We start from the raw sequence: 23,123 nt of genomic DNA, 5'->3' as shown, positions 1-23,123 counted from the left end.
GGCAGGGAGGGAGAGGACAAGGGGGATGGATGAAAACTGGCAGAGGGGAGATGGAGGTTGGACAGCAGGGGCTGGGTTAGCAGCTGCACGTTCTGTGCAGCATTTTGGGGCTCCTGGGAGCAGAAGACTGACCCTTCTCCTCCAAGGACACAGCGTGATGCGGGCTGGGGGGTGACAGCAAACACCCCAGTGCCACCTACCCTGAGGCTCCCTCCCATGTCCTTCCCTCTCCTAGGAGCAGCCTCCAGGGATGAACACCGGGCTGGACTCACAGCCGCTCGGCTCTCCATCCAGTTGTGCCGTCATGCAGGGAACCTCCATCCCACCCCTCCCATGCCCTGAGCACCAGGGCAGTGCCTCTGGGCCCCCAGGCACACCTGACCCTCCCCTGTCAGAGGTGCCTCTGAAGGAGAGGGATGGAGAGTGACCTCAGCCCACCCCGAGCACAGCAGACCACCAAAGCACCTCGCCTTCACCGCAGACCAGTGCGTCCCCCCCTCACTCCCCAGCCCCTGTGAGCAGGGAGGGTTACACAAACCCAAAATTGGTTTCCAGCACAAGTGTTTAAGTACCCCTATCTCAAGGAATAAAAAAACCCCAACCCAAGTTGAGTTCTTCCAAGCAAGGCCTGGCTGCTGCTGTCCCAGGCAGAAGGGATCCCAGGGAGCACGTGGACTCTGAAGGTAACAAGCACATTTATGGTGCCACCAGCATCTCTGCTCTACAGGGATGAGCAGAACCCTGACCCACAAAGAGCACCACGAAGAACAGCAGGGAGGGTTATAATGTTTTTTGTTTTGATTCATATGATTTTTAAAACAACATTTAAGCCTTCCCTCCTTTCGGGGCAGAATTAAGACTCATCTTCAGAAACTCCTTATCCCAACAAGCAGTAGATACAGGATGGAGATACATACATATGCCAGAGAAGAGGAAGATGCAATGCAAAAAAAACATGCAGAAGACATAATCAGAGCAATTTTGATCTCATTCTTGCTCCTGAATCAGACTTGATTTCCCATTCATCCAGCCCCTGCTCCCCGAGCGACGGCCGTACCCAAAGCAGCATCTGTCCTACCTTCAGCCATCCACTGAGCTGCCTTCCGACGGGTGATGGATTAGCCAGGGTTAGGAACAGGCAAGATCAGCAGGAAAAGTCTTCACTGCAGCAATGCTGCATGAATAAAGGGATCAGCAGATCTGATGAGAACGTGGGAAGCGCCCGTCCCAGCGCCAGATACTCCCCGAGTTTAGCCAAACGTGCACACGAGCTCTCCCTCCACCTGCCAAGCTCCAGGGGAGACTCCCCTTTCAGAAAGCAAACGCCTTGAAGATGAAATTGGGCCTGGGTCCCCCCCACTGAGGAGGCGTGCTCAGGTGTCAGCAGCAGCCTGTTGCAAACACCACCGTATTTCCAGCAGCCCTCTGGAAGGGAGACCACTGCAGGTGCACAGAAAAAAGCAGCCTCAGAAATCATTCCTGGGCCGGGAGCGTGTCAGGGGATGGAAGCTTTGGCTTCTGGAATTATCCCCCTGCAAGGAAAGCTTTCATTTTAAGTAGCAAAAGCCATCTGCAATGCAGATCCTACAGGGTGGGGGGGGGGGTGGGAAAACCCAAAACTAGACACAAAGCACAGAGTGGAGCCAGATATCCCCCGGGCTCTGCACCTTCCAACGCCCCGCAGGGCTGGAGCAGCTCCGTGTCACCAGGGCAGCAGCCAGCCTGGCTCTCCAGAAATCAATTCCCAGCCAGCTGGTGCTACCTCCAGCAGACTGACACTGAGTGGTTCCTGAGCACCCGGAGCTCAGAGATGTCATGGAAGCTCTGGCAGGTCCAGAGGCATCTCCCAGAGCGGTGGGAGCAGGGACGTGGCTGCTCCCCTGGCAGGAAGGCTGGGGAGCATGAGCTGCACGTGGGGCCAGCAACACAGGGATAGTGATTCAGACCCAATGTAGAGAACTGATGTGGAGGTTCCCTCTCTTGGCTGTAAATCCTTCAGATGCAAAGCTCTCCCACAGCCTCCATCCCAGGGGAGGGCTGGAGCCGTGCTTTTCTTGCAGGAGATTCCCAAGTTGGCCTTCAGCTCCCAGGAGCTGAACCATTTGGAGGCACGAGATGCCAGCTGCAGCCTGGGCTACACCCACGGGAACCCTCCCAGGGCTGCTCTGGGGATCCTAGTGATGCAGCCCCACAAAGGCTCCGACTGACCCCAGTTTGTGCTGGTGCCAGGTCCGATTAGCAATGGGACAGTGCTTCTCCACAGGCTCCTGACAGCAGCCTGCCCCCCCTGCCCCAGCCAGCCAGCCCTGACCACCAGCCAGCTCTTGATTTGCTATTCAACACCCTAGCCTGCCTCAAAACCCTGCCTTTTGTGCTCTTGCCTGTTTGGAAACCTATCAAATGCCTTTGGAAAGCTGAGCACACTCCTCCTGCTGAAGGCCTTTGATGCAAGGCCACAGGGGTATCTCCACTGAGCCACAACCAGCTCCTGAACCAGCTGCCCCTGGAGCTGGCACTGCCTGGGGTGTCTCCCAGCCTTGCCCCCCTCACCCCCTCCCACCTCATCCCTGCCACTGGCCTCCCAGCCCTGCAAACAGGAGCTTGGTTACAGCTTCCAGGTTTGGGTGTTGGCCCTGGAGCTGGATTTTCCATCTTCCCAAATCCAAAGAGCTTTCAGTTGAAGCATTTAAAAAGAGAAACAAGAAAAAAAAAAAAAGATGTGACTATTTCCATCCTCAGGCCCTCCCCTGAGCTCAGGAACACATCTATGCCTCAGTGGATGCACTGTCTGTGCACAGGGGCCCCTCTGTCCAGGGATCAGGAGCCAAGGAAGGGACAGACAAGGCTGTGAGCTCCAGGAACACACCTTCCCCTGCCCCCAGCAGCAACCCCCCTGCCCCGTGTGCAGGGGGTACCTGCACTGAGCCCTTTCCTGGGGGGCTTTTCTCTGGAAGGCAGAGGTCACAGATGTTTTAGCTCAGAGCGTGTGCATGAATTAACGTGGCTTGTTCACTGCTGCTTCTGAGCTCTGCTAAGAGCCCTGGTCTGCAAGGAAGAGGAGACTTCAGATACATCATATAGATGCAGAGAAGCCTCTGGAATCCAACAAACCCCAACAACCAGGTGCCTGAAGCTTAGAAAGGTTTTTTAATATGGTGACAAAGAAAGGGACCTGTTTGTGAGAACCCTTGTTGGTTGCTTGTACCCAGCTGTGGCTGACACTGCCTGTATTTTGTGCTTGCAAAGGAAACCCCCCCCCCACCAGCAGCTCCTGCACCCACCTTGCAGCAAACTGGAGTTGCTCTTTGGTCCAGGCATCTTGGCTCCAAACTACAAACACTGGCTCATGCTCAGTTCCTTCCCATACAGAGACCCTCCTCCCAGTCCGAGTGTTCCAGGTGGCTCACACACAGCCCCTCATGCCTGTTTCTCACCCAAAAGACCCCCCAGAAGCTGCAGCTCCAAGCACCATGAACACAGCAGTCACACTGGCTCCCTCCCCAGGTCTCCTCCCCTGCAGACCAGGAGATACATCCCGTTGGATCTCACCAATAGTAGCCAGGTCCACCAGGCTTTTTTCCTCTAGCTGTGGATTCCCTGAGCATGGATCATCTGGCTTCTTGAAGCACACTCTGTAAAATACTCTCCTTCAAATCAGTCTCACTACTGCCTCCACTACATTATCAGCTTCTCAGGTTTTACAATACAAGGCCATAAAATTTCACTTTTCAGAGTTATTTATCACCCTGACTCGCTGCCAACGCCTGTTCCACTGTTTCCCCCTCTGCTTTGCTCTTTCCATGCTGCAGGACTGGTCCAGCTCTCCAGGCACCATCCACCCAGACTTTAAAAAGCAGGAAAAGTGCAGGCTTTGTGGAGCAGGAGGAGGATGTGAGTGGGAAGGGCTGGGACACACAGCAGGTTGAGAGGAGCTGAACCTGCCCCAGCAACACCTCTGAGCCTGCCTCCCTGTGCCTGGGCAGCCCCTGTGCCCCTCTGATCATTACTGCAACTGAGCCCAACCCCTCCCACCAAGGGGAGACCTTGGGGGGCCTCTGGACTCCCCCACTCAGAGCACTCTAAAAGCAATCACATTCACACGAGGAGCACATTTTCCTATTCAGTCTTCTCTTTGGGAAAGGTAGAAGCTAAGGCAGCTACAACTGGTAAAGAATCTTGTTCAAAAGCCCCAAATTCACCCTCTGTAGCACACAGGTCACTTGGCTCTTTCCCCTCCACCATCAGCATTGCCTGGCAAGGTTACAGCAACAAAGAGATCACAGCTGTCCCATGCAGAGGTGACACGGTGGCTTTCAGGGCTGTCTGGGTGGTTAAGTGCTGCTTTGCTCTACACTGAAGGCAAGTTTGAGGAGTCCTAGATCAGGATGTTCCTCAGCCAGTGGAACATACCTCCAGCAGCTGGCACAGGAGGAGCTGGGTATCCTCCCTGGATGTAGAGGCCAACTGAACACGAAAGCAGTCCTAAGACAAGCAGCTGGCCCTGCAAGATGTGCTAGTTTTGTAACTGCACCTTCAGTTTGCCAAGCTAGACCTTAAGAGCTTGAGTAAAATCCCAGCTATTCTGCTACAGTCTGCAAGAGAGGGGGGGGAAAAAGTGGAGCATCTTCAGAAATCAACCCCTCCCTCTGCTGAGACAGACACTGCAGGCACAAGCTCACTTCAGGGACTGACCAAAAAGCTAGAGAGCACCAGGAAATGCAACAGAACCATCTCTGGCTAAAAACAGGCCCAGCTAATCAAAAGAACCCCACTTATTAAAAGAGACACCCAGAAGCAAGCACGACCTCTTCTAAAGGGATGATCAACATTGATTCTCTCGACAGCAGCAGCAAATCCTCAAGATCCCTTCAACGTGAGCAGCTGCTCAGCTGGTGAGACTCAGAGACCCTGCACCCTCATGCTGGGCTGCTTTTATAACTGCCTCATAAAATCCTGTGCCCTGCAACGTTAGAGAGCTCTGCCTTCCTTAACCACTGCCATAAATCACAATAAATACATCACAATCTCTTTCAAGTTTAATAAACAGAGATCCTAAAAGCTTCGCCTGGATCTGCTTTTTTCCATCCAATTAATAGATCACAATACCAGAGTGATGAATTATTGAAGAGAAATACAAGCCAGAGCTTTCCCACACACACACACACGACTCCAAGAGCAATTTATTACAAATTAATAACATGCTGCACTTCCTCCTGCTTCAGGAGACCTGGGAATCAGCAGCTACACCAGCCACCAAAACTCTGCCATAAACCCCTCGAGAAATAAGCTGGGGGTGGGAGGAGGGGGAACAGAAGGAGGAATGGACAGAAGAACAGGAGGCAACTCTGTTTGGAGGGTTTTCTACAGGAAATGTGGTTGCGACAGGAATCATTGGTCTTTTCACATCTTGCCTTGCTCCAAAGGGTGCTCAGGGAGCAGGGCTGACAACACAAAGCCACTGCTGCATGAAAGCAACACTGAAGGTTAAGACCAGCATTGCTGTGAAGAGAATTCACACCCATGAGGACTCGGATCTGCACATTTAAAATCACATCTGCTCAGCAGGAGGCTTCCAATATTTTGCACACCCTGCTCTGAACAACACACTGGACCCAAAAATGACCCCCTCACACTCAGCTTGGAGATGAATCCCACAGTGTCAAAACCAACATCTTTTCAGATGCCAACCAGGCAGAAAGATAGTTCACATTTCACCAGGCTGCTGCTCTGGAAGTGCTCACAACAAGCCCATGCAGAGCAACACAGGGAGTGCAGGGGGTCTGTTTCAGGAACCTGTTTAAAAATTACCTCCCAGTCAGTGAGCTCCAAGCTCTTGTTTCATGTGCTGCTTGCTAGAAATCAATGGAGCACGCTGGTCCTCCAAAGAGTTGGAGAGAAGGTCCAGGAGCTGGAGGATGTCACACTCTGCAGCAGACACTCCTCTGTCAACCCCCCACAAAACCACAGGTGAGAGCAGACACCAAACCAGAAGGGACTTTCCCCTTGCTGGCATCTCTTGTTTCCAACATATATTTAGGGAAGGACCTTTCCTGATGAACAGCAACACATGCAGTCACCACCACAAGCCCTGTGCCACCTTTTCCAACCCTGTGACTAAACGCTCCCAACTTCTCCCCCCTGCTCGACAGAGGAGTGACTTGCAGAAAACCAACCCCAGTTTGCTTCCACCAAGTGACTTCTCAGCTTGGTCAGCCTCTGGGGCATTAAATTGGGTCCTTCCTGCCCTCTTGGGCAGCTCAGCAGCAACAAACCCACCTCCATTCTTGATAGCTCTGATCCCCCGATGGAAATCTTCAAAGCTGATGACTCCAAGTCCACTTGGATCAAGGTACTTTGTCAGGTCCTTTACCTGCAACCACAAAAGCAGTGTTACCCACAGAGCCCTTTGGGGAGACACCATCTGCCCACCTGAGGAGCACCCTGAAACAAATTGTCCCTCCTTACATGAAAAAGATCTGGGCAAACAGGAGCGGATCCCTACAACGGCCACCAAATTGTGGCCACTGTCCTTGAAGGGAACCTCAGGAACCAGTACAAGGAACCTCAGGAATCAGCACAGGGAACCTCAGGAACCAGTACAGAAGGGTTAATTAGCACTTGGCTGGTGGTGAAGCTGTTGCTTAGTTTTGAAACACAGGTTGGGGCAGGATTTCTTGCAACACGGTCCTTCTGCACCAGGGAGCTGCTGATTTTTGTGTTTCTTGAAGAGGTCCTACCTTAATTGGGAAAACTCTGCAACAAACTGCCCAGCAGGAGGGCCCAATTAAAAGGTTTCAGTGATAAGGAAGGGCTCCATGTTACAAATTTAGGCCATGTAATTGAACCATTTTGACAAAGAGACAAATCACACCAGCTGGTGAGGATTCGGATGCGGGTGCAGGGACAGGCACAGGTGTGGAGCAAGGGATGCTTGTGGGACCTGGGGAGGATGATCTGGGCTCTGCAAAGAGGCTACAGCTTGGGGGCAAAACCACAGCCCTTCCTCAAGGTCCAAACAAAGCCTTCAAAAAGGTGCATTTGATCCCTTTTCCTTCCAGGCTGCCACAAGCCTGCCCTGCAGAAAGCCCTTCACACCACTGAGGCTTCTCAAGTTGAGAGCACCAGACCTTTTGCTGCTTGAAATAAAAAACAAACCAAACAACAAAACCAAACATGCAGACCTTCATTTTAAAGGGATGTTGAGGCACCTTCATCTACTTAAGAGCCACATTTTTCAGCTCAGAAACAAGCCTGGGAGGAAGCAAAGTGTAGAGGTGAGAGAATTGCACAGGTAGCTCCACACTCAAAGGCTGCTGGAGCTGCTGCCCTCGCCCTGCCAAGCACATCAACCTCCCCTCCTCTTCCTCCTCCTCCTCCAGAGCTGAGGCACAGGAGGAAGTGTTCAGCTCTGATGAGCACAAAATGCCTTCTGACTCACTCGGGTGATCTCTTGCTTTCGGTTGGTTCTCGGGGAAAAAAAAGAAAAATAAATGATGGAAAATCCCCCAAAGTTCCTCCAGGGAAGAAAAGCTGGCACCTAAAAGGAGATGTACCATCTGAGGGTGATGAGGACAACCAAGCTGTGGTGCTCAGAGCTGCCTGATTCACCACACACCAGCTTTGTTTGCTTGCTTTTTTGGGTTGTTTTTCTCAAAGCCAGGTTCATCCAGGAGAATCCCATCTGTGACCTGCTCAGAGCTGTTCACCTGCCTGCCCACCTGGTGTGGAAGATGATGGAGGGAGGCAGGAGATGCTTTTGCTTCCCCCACAGGAAGGGTGAGGATGGTGGAACCACAGGGTTGAGAACATAAACCCCCTTTTTTGTGGGGTGCTGGGCCTCTTGGGGGCTGCACAAGAGAAACCCCCCGAGACTCAGCACAGCACAAGCTCACCCACCTCATGGTCCACTCCATCACAACCAGGGAGAAGACAACAGAAGCATCTTTTTCCAATCTTTTCCAGCTTTCTGGGGAGCTTTTTTTGGTAGACAGATAAGAAAACTGCTGAGCTGACACAGCAGACATGGACTGGGATGAGTCAGGTTTCTTGTACATTAAGCAGAGGTATTTGAGACCAATAAAAACAACTCACAGGAATGTGTCGGCTCCAGTTAATGCATCTGGCAGCTTCTTTGGAGTTCAGAAGCTGCAGCTTCATTTGTCATCCACGTATAGAGATACCAGAAATGCAAGTGACATTTCATCAGCCTTGCTAAGGCTGGAGGTGATGATCCCACCACGCTCTGCAGGGCGGTTTCTGCAAAGATGCAGCCCCGATGGCACAGGGGACATCCCTGCTGCAGTGTGGGCAGCTTGTGAGGACCAAGGAGGGTTTCAAGACCTCGTGTCAAGCCCCCAGCAAAGCACCTCTCCCACCCCAGGGCTCGTGCAAAACCAACAGAGCAGCTGGATGAGGATTTTGTTTCTGCAGATGAGGCACCGATGGATTTAAATCCAGCGCTGGGCAGGGGAAAATGAGGGGCAATGCTCCCGAAAACTTCACAACCCTGGTGTTATGGCTGCAAACTGAGAAAAGCCATCCAGCTGGTGAAGTTCTCAAGCCCATGGTGGTATGTTTGTGGTGATCCAAACCTGCCTGTGTTTGCTGTCCAGGCTTACAAAGAACTCTGACCATGAAATAACCCAGTGAGACAACACGATCAGACTGAGCATGGGTGGGTGGTGACTCTCAGAAGAGCTCCCAACACACAGAACAACATCAGCAGTGCCTGCCTGATCCCCCAGTCCCTGCAGTGAGCTGCCCAGGGACAGCAGAAGCTGTGTCCTGCAGGCCAGCACCCATCATGTCCCAGCACCAGGGGACATCCCAGCCCAGGCCCTTTGCTGCCACAAGTGTCCAAACCTGACTCCACCACCACAAGCTCCAAAAGCTCACTACCTGTTCAGGACAGCAGTGCCTTCTTTTAACTCTTCTGCACATCTTTTCTGCTGTTTCATCAGCTGCCTCCCAGTTCTACCACCAGAAGATGTGGTGAGGTGCAAGCATGGCCCATACCCTCCTCCCCAGGGGGTCCCAGCCTGCCTGCCCTCCCCTTGCAAGGCAGCTGCTCCAGCCCCTTGGTCATTTTAATCACATCTCCTGTTCCCTCTACATCCCCCCCCTTCCTTTCTAAAGATGAAGGCCAGAAGTGGACATATTATTCAAGACAGGGTACATCACAGAACAGTTTGGGTTGGAAGGACCTTGAAGAGCATCTAGATCCAACCCCCTGCATGGGCAGGGACACCTCCCACCAGCCCAGGCTGCTCCAAGCCCCATCCAACCTGCCCTTCAACACTGCCATGGAGTGTCAAGACCTTGACCAATGCCCAACAGAGGCCCTTGGCATTACCCCAAGGCCCACCACCATCTTGTTCATACCTGAGCTGTCCCAGCACCGAGCCACTGATGTGAGGAACAGCCAGGAACAGCTCCAGCTTCTCCTCCTGGGCTGTAACTACCAGTTTTCTCTACTTACTCAGTTCGATACTGAGGCTAAAACTCTACCTTATTAGGACAGCTGGGAAAAACCCCAAGCATGATGGCTGAAGCTGGTTTAGATTAGGAAATCTTAGCAGTTCTGAAGTCACAGATTTGCTGTTTTGAGCTAAAAACTCATCTGCAAGAGTGGAGCAGTTAACACCAGACTCCTATTAGCACAAAAGCAAAATTCAACACTCTGCCAAACTGCAGAAGCTCAAAACAGGCAGATAAAAGCCACAGTCACAGGGAGGTTCCTGGCTTTGGCCAGTAAGAAACATTCAAAGTAAAGGTTTTGCCCACTGGGTGTGATTGCAGCTGGTTACAGAACCTTCTTGAAGAAATGGGAGCTAGAAACCCAGAGCATTAAAGCCTCAGCAAAGCCAGTGGTGACAACTCCAAATTCAAACTAACACCAAGGCTTGACAGGCACAGAATGGAAGTTCTCCAGGGAGGTGAGGGATTCCCCAGCTGTGAGTGGTCCTGGGTGGAGGCAAAGGAAGCTCCAGCCTTTCCTCTTCACCTTATGGGTGCTCCAGGTCTCCACCACACAGCAGAACAAAACACTCTGATTGTTTTCAGTGGTGATCTCTGCAGGAAGGGAGGGCTGCTCTGCCCAGCTGAAGCCCTCCTTGTGAGCCCTGAGCCTGCCAGGAACCTCCCTTCACATTCTGGCAGAGACTGGGGCTGCATCAGCTCCAAAAAGAAGTTCTCCTGGGGGGTGAAGCAAGGATGGGAGATTTACAGTGATCACAGCAGGCAGGCACCCCACAAGGAAGAGCCAGTGGAGCTCAGCTCCTAAGGTTGTGTGACATCTCACGTGGGTATCACACTTTTCACCAGAGAGGGCAGGGAGAGGACAAGGGGGATGGATGAAAACTGGCAGAGGGAGATTGAGGTTGGACATGAGGAGGGAATTCTTGGCTGTGAGGGTGGTGAGAGCCTGGCCCAGGTTGCCCAGGGAAGCTGTGGCTGCCCCATCCCTGGCAGTGTTGAAGGGCAGGTTGGATGGGGCTTGGAGCAGCCTGGGCTGGTGGGAGGTGTCCCTGCCCATGCAGGGGGGTGGATCTAGATGATCTTTAAGGTCCTTTCCAACCCAAACCATTCTATTAGTCTATGAATGGAATATTACAGGAGACAAATAGGTCTGAGGATCTCACCCTTGTCTGAATTTCTTCCTAATGTCTAATCTAAATCTCCTCTGATGATCTTTAAGGTCCCATTCAAACTCAACCATTCTCTGATGCCCTCAGCCCAGCACAACCAGGGCCATGCCTTCTCCTCTGCACCACATGAACTAGTTATTTGATGATACCCCAGCAGGAGCAACCAGGCAACCCTGCACTGCTGCAGGACCTCACACAGGACTCTGGAAGCAAACCCAAAGGAGACAACGAGGAGGAACTCATACTGACATATTCCTGCCACAACATGCCCAAACACTCGAGGCAGGCCAGTGAGCAGGCTGCAGTTCCCAGCCAGAACTTCTGCACCTGCCTCCTCACACATGCTGTGAGAAACTTCAGCCTTGGAGTTGCTCCCTCCTGTCCTTGGAAAGGATTTGAAGTGTGAACCTTCTGAGTCATCAGACAAGTGCCCAGGTAAGTCGTGGGAAACTGAGTGAGGGGAAGGTCTGGTCTGCTCAGCTTCTACTCTCAGGTCCTCAAAGGGACCAACCACTTGAATTATGTGAAAGAAGAACCTAGAGAGATGTTAGAGACCTGGAGAACCCAGAGAGCAGTTAGAAGGACACCAAGAGACCTGATCAGGCAAGGAACTACACGCTGGACACATACCAAGAGTCTGGCTGAACCAGGCATCTGCCTTGGCATGATTTAGACACTTGAGCAATCAACAGACCAGCTGATCCAGGAGAAAGTTCACAAAACCAGTAAGGCCAGTTCAGATCCTGACTGGGTGACCCAGCATGCTGGCTGGGCCTTGATTTTAGCCCAAAACATCAGATGAACCGTTACCACAACCACCAGAGAAGGACCTTCACTGGGGAACTCACTGCTACACACTGACCTGATGGCAGCAGCCAGCACAGTGAGCTGCTCAAAATTCACTTATTCAAAAGTATTCCTACAGAAAGGCAAACTTTTAGACTAAAAAGTGAGCCTTGAGGGACTCAGACTGGAGCTTTGAAAGCAACAGCTCCACACGAGGGTGGGCTGGATGTCCCACCTTGGGCAGGCATGCCAGCAATGAGGTTGTGGTGGGCAGAGAGAAGAATCCATGGATTCAGGTGTGCACCCCAGCCAGCTCCTGGACATGAACGTGTCCTTGTCAACAGGCTGCAAGGCAGGGAATGAGCATTGGATTAAAAGGAGCAGAGCTCTGCTACAAGGGGATGAAATGAGAACAGGGAGATCCCAACACCCACACACACCCCTCCCAAAACCCACAGCAGTCCCACACACGTTTTTCCACCACCTCTTCCCAAGGTATTTCTCACTAGGAAATTTTTCTCTCCTTTGGAGACCTTAGAGCACCTTCCAGTGCCTGAAGGGGCTCCAGGAAAGCTGGGGAGGGGCTTGGGACAAGGGCAGGGAGGGAGAGGACAAGGGGGATGGATTAAAACTGGCAGAGGGGAGACTGAGGTTGGACATGAGGAGGGAATTCTTGGCTGTGAGGGTGGTGAGAGCCTGGCCCAGGTTGCCCAAGGAAGCTGTGGCTGCCCCATCCCTGGCAGTGTTGAAGGGCAGGTTGGATGGGGCTTGGAGCAGCCTGGGCTGGTGGGAGGTGTCCCTGCCCATGCAGGGGTTGGATCTAGATGATCTTGAAGGTCCTTCCATCCCAAACCAGTCTGGGATTCTACAAATGGAATTTTACAGGAGACTAGTAGGTTTGAGGACCTGACCCTTGCCTCTTCCCCCCCAGAAGAAGTAGGAGCCTTTGTGGTCAAATTGAAAGACCGAGCGATGCGGGAGCAGCCAAGGAAGCAGGTCCAGGCTGGCCAAGCTTCAGCATCAGCTCCCAAAGGGCCAGTTTCCACCTAGTGCCTTTCAGGAAAGTCTTTACAGAAGGAAAGGAGCCAGCCCTTGGGTGGGTAAGGACCAAGGGGAAGTGAATAACTCCAGCCTTTCACCATCTCCCTTAAAAGACCAGAAAGGTTTCCAAAAGATCTCTGTAGCTGTTTAATCAGCTTTGCATGATTAAACACAGACACTGTTCCCCCAGCATCTGCATGTTCAGTTTGGGCACAGCCTCTGAAGCAGTACAAACAGAAACTAAAACTTGGCTTTTAATCCAGTGCTGAGCTTTTTTTTTTATCAGCCCCTACTTTTGGTATCCTCCAGCTGGCCCAGCCTCCCCTTTGCTGCCTGCATGCTCTGCAGCTTGGAGCTCTGCCTGGCTTGGTCCAAAGCTCCACACTCTGCTAAACATGCCCAACACCAGCCTTGATCTTCTGCTTGGCCTTAAAAAAAGGCTGCTCCAACCACCCCTCACCCAAAGCCTTGGGGCTGTTGGAGCAGAGTTGGGTGCAGCAGGACCTGTTTGCAGACACCCTGCCCTGCCCAGCAGCACTGGGGCTGCTGCCTGTAGAAGGTTCTCGAGAAGGGTCAGCCCATGGACAGCAGGAGCAGACCCTGCCAGCCAGCACTGCACACCTTCTCCACACATTTACAATCTGGGGAGCTTCAAGCACACCAGAAGACCAAAACCATCCTAAAATCCAGTGGGTCTTGGAACTGGAAGCGTAGGAAACTCATTTACATCAAATAACCAGGTCCAGTTCTGGGCACACAGGGGCCCACAAAACCTGCTTGGTTGAGACAGGAGATGGAAATCCAGCACTGCCAAGGAGAAGGGATTCTTAGATAGAAATCATGGAATAGTTTGGGCTTGAAGGGACCTTAAAGATCATCAGGTTCCAACCCCCTGCACGGGCAGGGACACCTCCCACCAGCCCAGGCTGCTCCAAGCCCCATCCAACCTGCCCTTCAACACTGCCAGGGATGGGGCAGCCACAGCTTCCCTGGGCAACCTGGGCCAGGCTCTCACCACCCTCACAGCAAAGAATTCCCTCCTCATGTCCAACCTCAATCTCCCTCTGCCAGTTTTCATCCATCCCCCTTGTCCTCTCCCTCCCTGCCCTTGTCCCAAGCCCCTCCCCAGCTTTCCTGGAGCCCCTTCAGGCACTGGAAGGTGCTCTAAGGTCTCCCTGGAGCCTTCTCTTCTCCAGGCTGAACCCCCCAACTCTCCCAGCCTGGCTCCAGAGCAGAGCTGCTCCAGCCTCACACCAGATGCTGTTCTCTTCATGTTTAGCCAGATCTTTGGCCTCAAGTGCTACACAGGAATTCACAGAGTGAGCACATGCAAGGTAAAAACCTGATGGTTCTGCAGAGGTGGATGCAGCATCTCTCCCCTCTGCCCTGAATTTAATTCCATGAGCCAATGTACTCACCTCACCCCCTTCGACTCTCAAGAGTAAAGTCATCCTTTCAAGAAAACAAATAATCATTGCATTTGTAAATGCTAATGACAGAAGCCTGAGTAGCTGTGGTTTTTTCATCTCTGGGAGATGTGCAAACATGCTGGCAGTGCTGAACCTGCTGCAGCCAAACCCCAGAGCAGGGCTGCAGTTTGCCACAGCCAGAGCTGTCCCTCTGCAGCCCTTCTCTTTAGATGGTGCAGTCACCAAATCAAGGGGTGGCAACGTGACCAGCTGAAAGGAATTGATCCCTGTTAATGCAGCATTTGTCTGGGCTAAGACCACATCTACCTCTCCCCCCCCCCGTGCTGAGGGAACATCAACGTGCTGACAGGGTGAGCAGAACCTGGTGTTGCTTTATGTGACACGTTTCCCAGATCTGCTGGGATCTGAACCAGGGTCACACTGATCCCAAAGCCAGGAACACCCTCTCCAGCCCTTCACTTCTGCAGCTTCATCAACATACACAAGAAGGTGGAGTGGAAGGTTGATGACTTGGGACTACACTGGCTCCAGGAGTGTTTGTAGGAACCCACTCTGTCATTTGTTACAGGATCCAGCACTCAGAGGCAGAACCTCAGAGCAGGCTTCTATTCTGCTGCAATTACACCTAATTAACCAAGCTTTAAAACACCCTCAAGGGGGCAGATCTCATTACAGGGAGAAGCAATGGTCAATTGTGAGTAAGCAGTGCAAGAGCTGCATTATTTATTTTCCAAGTGGCAGCACTTAATCCAGGGCTGCTGCAAGCCTGCTGCTCCCTGAGCCTGGTCAGAAGCTCCAGGAGGAGACCAGAAGGCAGACTGTTTCAGGTCAAGCCCCTGTTAAAGGTCCACCCTAAGCAACACAGAGAGAAGATACTTTCTGCAACCTGCATCCCTAATTTTACACCCACGTGGATTCACCTCTCCTTGCTGCCAGTCCAATCCCAGAAGCTTCCAACACTGCTCTGCTACCAGCCTAGGATCTGACCCCAAGATTTGAGGCATCTTTCTGAGGAGGAGGATTCAGCCTGGTTTGTTCTCATCTCCTCCTGCTGCAGAAGAAAGAACCAACCCTGCTATGTGAGGCCAAAGGGAACGAAGCCTCCCATGGTTTCTCCATCAGCCTGCAAGGATTTCAAGAACTGGAATGGCAGAGGGATCAGGGATCACCCAACAAAGAAAGCAAGAGAAGCCTCAGCAGTTTGATCATTTCCTTGAAACAAAATGAGCAAATTTCCCAAGGGGAACAATTCCCCTCCTTTCCCACCTGCCCAGGAAGATGATGCTTTCAGCACTTAACACATCCCCTTCCCTAACAAACCCTCCTTCCTCCTGTTTATCCAAGGGGAAAGCTGCTTGGCATGCCACTGACTTTTTGATGCATGTCAGCTACTTCAGGCAATTCCTACCTCAATTTTGCAACCTTGGCTCTGAACCTCGAGGCACAGTGCTCCTCACCAGCCTCTCCCAGGGTCAGCAGGCTCAGGAAATACCAGAGGAGAGAGATGGGAATACACAATGAACAGGAGAGAACTCCCTCCCCAGCAAACTATTCCCTTTTGGAAGGGGAAGGAAGAAGTCTCCAAGTCAACTGTGAACCAAGATGAAATCCAAAGTTGATACAGCTGATCAAGCCTCCTGCATTTCCCTTCCAAAGCCACTGTCCAAGTGCCACACACACTGGGAGCATCAAAAAGAAAAAAGACTTTCCTCCCAGGGCTCAAAATTCAACAGGAAGAAGAAAAAAAGAAGGCAGAATTTGTTTTACAGAGCTGGCAGCCAGAAAAGCCTGAGGACCCAGAGCCTCACAAGAGACCAGAATAAATCAGTGCACCCAGCCAGATGTGGAGCCAAACAGTGGGGTGTCTTTGCCAGCTCAAATCCCTCAAACTCAGCAGTTTGGGGTTTTTTTGCCTGCTGGTAGATATTCCTTGGGGCTGCACTACGTAACAGACATGAGTACGTGACCTTTTTGGACCAATCCTACCAGCTCCAAGGCTTATCTGCAGGAGCTTTAGCACCTCTATGCTCACCACAGCTTCAGGAGTCTTGCTTGATCTTATTTTTAAGTGTTTTCTCAAGTGTCAAGTGTGACTGTTTCCAAGTTGTCCACCAATTGTTGTCACTGAAGCATAAAAACACATTCAAGGAAGCAGCTTCAAGGGTCATTTGAAAACACGAACAGGAACCCAAGTTGCACTGAAATGGTTTTATCCAAATGGAATTGCATTTGTCTCAAGTGTTGCTCCTGAAGTGCTCCAAGGCTAGAAACATGTTCATTTGTTTAATGAATCTTGGAAAGTGTTCTTCCTCCACCCTGCAGAACATGGAAGGCTTTGTTTTCAGCTTTTGTTCCTCTAATGACACAGGAAACCTGTTCTCTCACCCTTCCAAACACACAGCTCAGAGGCAGGAGACTGGTTATTTTTAAAAAAAAAACAAACAACACAACCAAAGGTTCAGTGCAGGTTGGTTCTTCTATAAAACACGGGCATGAATGAGGCTGGAGCCACCCCCAGGGAAGAGCCAAGTGCCACAACCACTGGAAGCACCCTCAGCAGGAGGGCTGCATCCTGCTGGAGCATGGAACTGGGGCAGAGTCCACGCAGGACTTCAGGGCTGGTCTGAGCAGACCAAAAAGCAACTCCAGAAAACATGCCAGGAGGTCACCGAGTGAGGAGGAGGCATCTTAAGATGCTGAAGGTTTGGCAGCGCCTGGCACGGGGCCAGCTGCAACAATGTTTGCAGCAAAATCAGGTATTTCTGTGATGTGAAGTATTTCATAAGGACATGGAGCTCCTGGAGTGAGTCCAGAGGAGGCCACAAGGATGATCCAAAGGCTGGAGCAGCTCTGCTCTGGAGACAGGCTGGGAGAATTGGGGTGTTCAGCCTGGAGAAGAGAAGGCTCCAGGGAGACCTTAGAGCAGCTTCCAGTGCCTGAAGGGGCTCCAGGAAAGCTGGGGAGGGACTTGGGACAAGGGCAGGGAGGGAGAGGACAAGGGGGATGGATTAAAACTGGCAGAGGGGAGATTGAGGTTGGAGATGAGGAGGGAATTCTTGGCTGTGAGGGTGGTGAGAGCCTGGCCCAGGTTGCCCAGGGAAGCTGTGGCTGCCCCATCCCTGGCAGTGTTGAAGGGCAGGTTGGATGGGGCTTGGAGCAGCCTGGGCTGGTGGGAGGTGTCCCTGCCCATGCAGGGGGTTGGAACTGGATGATCTTTCAGGTCCCTTCCAACCCAAACCAGTCTCTGAGTTTACTATTTGTTCAGTTACAGAAAATACAAATCCAGAACTGCAGTTTTTGCTTTCATTTCCTTCCAACCAGGTTAGAAAGCAGCACAAGAACTTCCTGGCATATCCCAGATGAAATCCTCTCGCTAGCTCCACACTTGCTTTTACCAACTCACCCTCCCCAAAACACGACGTTAACCCTCTAATCCCTAAAACAAGATCATAACAAGCAGCAACAGGAGAAACCAAGGCACAAACACACCAAGTGTGGAAGCTGGGCAGCGAGTTGCATCCCTCAAGTTGCAAACCCTGGGAACGTGGGGAGAACAAGAAGCCTCCTGGGCTGCAGAGGTGAGTGCAAGACAGGAGCTTGTCCCCAGCCAGGCAGCTAAATATTAGAGAACAGGGTGTGAAACAACCAGCTGGCCTGCCCAGCCAGCCTGAGCCTGCCACACTGTCAAAACTGAGTTTATTCTAATCCAAACAAGGGTGATTCAGAGCCCAGCTCAGCATAAAGGCCCGTTTCTCTTTTAGAACTGCTTCAAATCATTTCCCTCCTTTTGGCAACCCTTCGTGCAGCCTTCAGAAAGGGCTGTTTGTGCAAAGGCAAGTACCCAAAGCAGACACGCCGGAGGGGATGGGGGGGGGGGGGGAAAAAAACAACCTAAAATGGTTTCTAGGCTGAGATGTAGATTCCCAGAAGGGAGAAGAGGCTGAGATGCCACGCATAGCTTGGGAGGCCTGGGATTTTGGGGTGGGATTGTGAGCACCAGGTGTACAAACCCCACCACAACAATAAAAACAACACCCAAGGCAATGTCAGTGCTTCTCCATCACCTGCTCAGCTACCTCAGCATGGCCAGCACCCATCAGCTCCTCCAAGCAGGTCAGCAGCAAGAGGTCTGGATTTTGTCCCCCATGCTCCAGCATGGCTTTGCAGGTCTCTGCCCTTCCCTGGGGACATGCCTCAGTCCTACCTCCCCACCATGTCCCTCCTTCACCCACTACACCTCTGCCATGCCTCCCACACTGCCAGCTTGTCCCCAAGTGCCACCAAGGGATGGATGCACAAGGGGTGCAGTACAAAGTCCAAGAGCAAGTTCTCCATTGCACACCAAGGTCTTCAGCACCTCCCTTGGACCTTTCAGGGCAGGTAGCCTTACATCTGCTCTTCACATCCTTCCACTGTGCTCCTGCCAGCCCAGTAGTCCCAGAGCTCCAAGTAGCCAGGAGAGGATGACCTGGTTGCTGCATCCATTTAGCAGGCACAGGAAAGAAATTCCACCAGGGTATCTAAATTTGGGGTCTTTTTCCCCTCCAGCTATAATCTCCTCACACACTCACAGTGAAGACCAGCCATTCCTTTGGAAAAAAAAAATGAGTGTGGCCCTGCAAAAGGGGCCTTTTAATCCCTCTGCAGCCACAGGTGGTGGTGAAAGCCACAACGTCCTGCTCAGCTTTTCAAGCCAAGGTGGAGCCCAACATTATCTTCTCATGAAAAAAAAGCTTCACTTCCAGCACAGTGAGACTTTCCCAAGGAAAAGGGCCCCTCCAGCAGCCCCCCATTCCATGCCACACTTGCTCAGCACAGCAGAACCCCTCAGCAGCCACGTGGATCCTGGTCCAAAAAAACTGCAGCTCCCTGTTTGTTTCCTGCCCTCGACAGCTTCTGCTCTCCAAAACCTGTTGGTTTGGGCTCCTTTTACCTCCTGAGCATTTTGCTTGAGCCCAGTTTCCTGCTGGACTCTGGCAGATGGATTTTCCACAGGGCTGTGGCAGTCGGCTCTGCCAAGTCCTGCCAGATGAGCAGCTCCCAGCACCAGCTCCTCTCCCTTTCCTCTCCCTTGGGTTTCACTCCTCTTTTTGGGAAGAGGAGGAAGCAGGACCAGCCCAACAGTCTGCAAAGCTGGAAACCCCTTCAAGAAGCAGCAGTGACTCCAACTCAACATAACACTGCTGGTATCTCACCAAGGGATATGGTAGCAGAGGGAACAGTGGCTCTTTTTATTTTCCCTGAAGAACTACAATGAATTATTAAAAATATATAAATATACATAAATATAAATAATAATAAAGATCAGAAGACTGCCAGGCTGCTGGCCACAAAAACCCAACAGAGGGACATTCAGCCCCCAAAGCCTGGCCACCAGCTGCAGCCAACCCTTGTAACCTGGACAGCAGGGCTGCTCTTCCTGCACAGCACCACGGGACACCCCCAGAGATGTCCCTGTGCCATATCAGGACCCCGGTGGTCTCTGGAGTGTTGGGGACACAGCAGGAGCCACAAAGGCAAAGCCAGAAACTGGGATAATTTCAGCAAGGACTCGAATGGGTGTCAAACACCACGGCCACCTGACTGCTTGCCACAGCTGAATGAGTCCCCTCAGATAAGGTAACACTCAGAAGGCAAATGCAACAGGTTGGTGTCACTGGTATTTCTTTCTACTACAAGGTTTGTTTTGCTTTTACAACCCCAGGAGGTGGGTGGGGAGCAGCAGCCCTCAGAGCACCCCAAGCAGCCTCCATGTGTTCCTGCTTTAAGGGCAGTTTTTTCCCCAGAGAAGGAGAAAGACCCTGAGACTAGAGATCATCGACCCCAGGATGTGCACAGACATGAGGAAGCCTCACACCTCTGCTATCAAACAGAAATACATGAAGTATTCAGAAAGGATGATTTTTATGGTGTAGAAAATCATAGAATCATGGAATGGTTGGGCTCGGAGGGACAAGATCATCCAGTTCCCACCCCCCTGCATGGGCAGGGACACCTCCCACCAGCCCAGGCTGCTCCAAGCCCCATCCAACCTGCCCTTCAACACTGCCAGGGATGGGGCAGCCACAGCTTCCCTGGGCAACCTGGGCCAGGCTCTCACCACCCTCACAGCAAAGAATTTCCTCCTCATGTCCAACCTCAGTCTCCCTCTGCCAGTTTTAATCCATCCCCCTTGTCCTCTCCCTCCCTGCCCTTGTCCCAAGCCCCTCCCCAGCTTTCCTGGAGCCCCTTCAGGCACTGGAAGGTGCTCTAAGGTCTCCCTGGAGCCTTCTCTTCTCCAGGCTGAACACCCCAACTCTCCCAGCCTGGCTCCAGAGCAGAGCTGCTCCAGCCTCTGAGCATCTTCACAATGTACAACCCACAACGTCTCTCTCCTACTGTGCTTGGTTCAAGCCCTGCCTCCACCAGGAAGCCTCAGACCTGGACCTACAGCTCAGCAGCACCAGAGGCAAGCATCAGCCTTCAGCAGCATCCCAGGTAAGCTCTGCCATCATCACACAACCTGGCCAGGCAAGGACCTCCCTGCCGTGTCACCTGGGTGACATGAGCAGTGACACACAGGCCACTAGAGCCCTGCTGCCACCACCACCACCACCACACAGGTCAGCACCCACCTCCTCTAGGCCAAAGCATCCCGTTAAAGATCAGCTTGAAAAGGAAATGAAAGATGGGATGTGTTTCAGATGGAAAGGAGCTTTGGGGAGGGGGGTCTGCCAGACTCCAACAACCAGAGGAGCATGACTGTCTGGCAGACTTGGCTTGGTGACTGAAGCAAACAGCTGTACTGCAGATGTCATGACACAGCACTGCCAGGAGAGCAGCTCCATGCAGCTCCAAGAGCAGGCACTGTGGTCCAGGAGGAGGTGGGAATGCTGCTGGGCTTGGGAGGCACAAAGCTCCCAGCTCCCCAGGGCCAGACTCCCTCTGCCAGCAGGAATGCTGCACCACCCTGCCCAGAAGCAGGATCTCAAACCACTGCCTAATCCCACCCACCCCCTGCCAAGCTGGGACCTGGTGGTGGCATTTTTAAGCTGCAGGATGCTGGAGCTCACTCCCTGGCCCCATCCCCCCCAGCACCACACCAGATGAAACGTGCCACCAGAGAAGCTCCACTGCACCTCAGGAGGGTGGTGAGAGCCTGGCCCAGGCTGCCCAGGGAAGCTGTGGCTGCCCCATCCCTGGCAGTGTTGAAGGGCAGGTTGGATGGGGCTTGGAGCAGCCTGGGCTGGTGGGAGGTGTCCCTGCCCATGCAGGGGGTTGGAGCTAGATGATCTTGAAGGTCCCTTCCAACACAAACCATCCTGTGATTCACCAGAACCAGTCTGGCAGTGCTGCACCCATATTTTCCACGGGTGTTTGAATTTAAGCAAACAAGCAGGTGGAAAGGCTAGCATTGCTCACTCCAGGATCACGTGGAAGAACCAATCCTGTGCCCTACACCAGAATCCCCAGCAGGATTTTGAATGGATGGAGCCAGGCAGAACAAACAGGGAAATGCAAGCCATGGTCCACCCCATCCCATCTTCCCCCATCTTAGGACAAGGGGCAACAGACAAACAGGAACACAAGAAGTTCCACCTCAATATGAGGAAAAACTTCTTGGGAACAGGCTGCCCAGAGAGGCTGTGGAGGCTCCTTCTCTGGAGACATTCCAACCCCAGCTGGAGGTGTTCCTGTGGGATCTGCTGCAGGTGACCCTGCTCTGGCAGGGGGTTGGACTGGGTGATCTCCAGAGGTCCCTTCCAACCCCAGCACTGTGATTCTATGATCCCATCACCTGCTCTCACAGGGACCAGACCGGCAGCTCTCTAGTGCTGGGAACCTGATGGCCCCAGGGGACACTGAGGGTGGCCCAGCAGATGCAGACCCCCTGCCCAAGCAGGGCCATAGGCTGCAGCTAATGGGAAATCATTTGTTTGGCAAAACCAAGAGCTACAAGAAGAAGTGTGAGTTCAAAAGGGATCCCATTTAACAACAGAGCAGGCAACGAAAGTCAAAACAAGGATAAAATTGAGAAAAATTATGTAGGCAGCTGTTGCAATGACTGTCAATTACTGGCTGTGGGGAGTTCCACCACCATAAAGGCAGCTCTGAAATGCTTTGAGAGCTCAGTTAGAAGCAACACCAGGTCAAAACGACTCTGGAAGTGCCAAAGCACGGGGCTGTGGTGCAGTCTCATATGCCAGGCAGTTCATGATGATGACCCCAATTCAATTTTTATTAGTCACAGCCTCAGAAAATACCCTGAGAAGGGAGAAAACCTCTGGTGAATCCATCTCTGCCTTCCAGAGAACAGCCTCACACAGCGTGGCAAACAGCAAGGAAGAATTTTTATTGCACTAAAAGAAACCAAACAAACAACCCCAGGAAAAAAAAAAAAAAAAGCCAACAAAAACCCTGCAATCATTTAAAATAAATTCATTTTTTAAAAATGAAAACACTGGAGACACAGTCTTTTTTTCCCTGCTAGGGTTCCTGACCCAGCCTTGCCCACCAGTACAAACTGGCCTCACAGCTGGGGTTTACTGGGTGCCACATCCACACCCCACTTTGCTGGAAATCCCACCCTTGCCTCCTTGCAGACAGGATTTTAAAACTCTCCCAAGGTGGCACAGATGGTTTTTTTTCTTTCTCCTGGGACACAGGAGGAGTCAGCACTTCTTTATTTGCAGAAATGATCTCACATTCCAGATGAAAGCATCTAGCTTTGATTATAAGCTTGAATTAAGGGAAATCAACCCCCAGCAATGTTTTCAATTTGAAGGAGAAATTGAGAATAAGAAGGATTCTCAGATAAGCAAGGAGCTGGGATAAAGTTACTATCCCTGCCCGTGCAGACAAACTGTGCCTTTGAACACCCCCAGCCCTGATCCAGCCTGGATAAGCCACCAGCCAGATTACAGCCACAAACCTAAGCATGAAGCATGTCATCAAAACGATCTGTTTTGTGGCAGGATATGTTCCAACCCTTCCCAGCCTCTCCAAGGAGGGACTCCTTCAAGAAGCTCCAAGCCAAAACTCAGCAGGAGAAGCAAAAACCCAGGAGCACAGAAACAAGCCCTCGATTGGAGCCTTTGGGATGGTTACAGATGAATAAAACTTCTTTGCAAATTCCGTTTTCAGCTCACCAGCCTCCACCTCGCCCAAAAAAATACATTCCATGAAATCTGTTGGCTTGGAAGAGTTTGCCTCTCAGAGGGAGAAAGGAAAACTCCCAGCT

General features: G+C 52.0%; 1 protein-coding gene across 4 annotated transcripts in view; it reads right to left on the bottom strand.

Annotated features, from left to right (window-relative positions):
* The window catches only part of RAB11FIP3 (RAB11 family interacting protein 3), an 81,971-nt gene that overhangs the window by 52,914 nt on the left and 5,934 nt on the right, over positions 1-23,123 (bottom strand). For all 4 annotated transcript variants that reach the window (XM_051631912.1, XM_051631911.1, XM_051631914.1 and 1 more), the window contains exon 2: positions 6,277-6,370. In XM_051631912.1, the coding sequence (XP_051487872.1) occupies positions 6,277-6,370 (94 nt within the window). The remainder of the gene's footprint in view (positions 1-6,276; positions 6,371-23,123) is intronic.

The sequence above is a fragment of the Apus apus genome, chromosome 14 (assembly GCF_020740795.1).
Source record: "Apus apus isolate bApuApu2 chromosome 14, bApuApu2.pri.cur, whole genome shotgun sequence".
Taxonomy (NCBI): Eukaryota; Metazoa; Chordata; class Aves; order Apodiformes; family Apodidae; genus Apus; species Apus apus.
The sequence above is the reverse complement of the archived record's forward strand: the minus strand, read 5'-3'. Positions and strand labels throughout refer to the sequence as shown.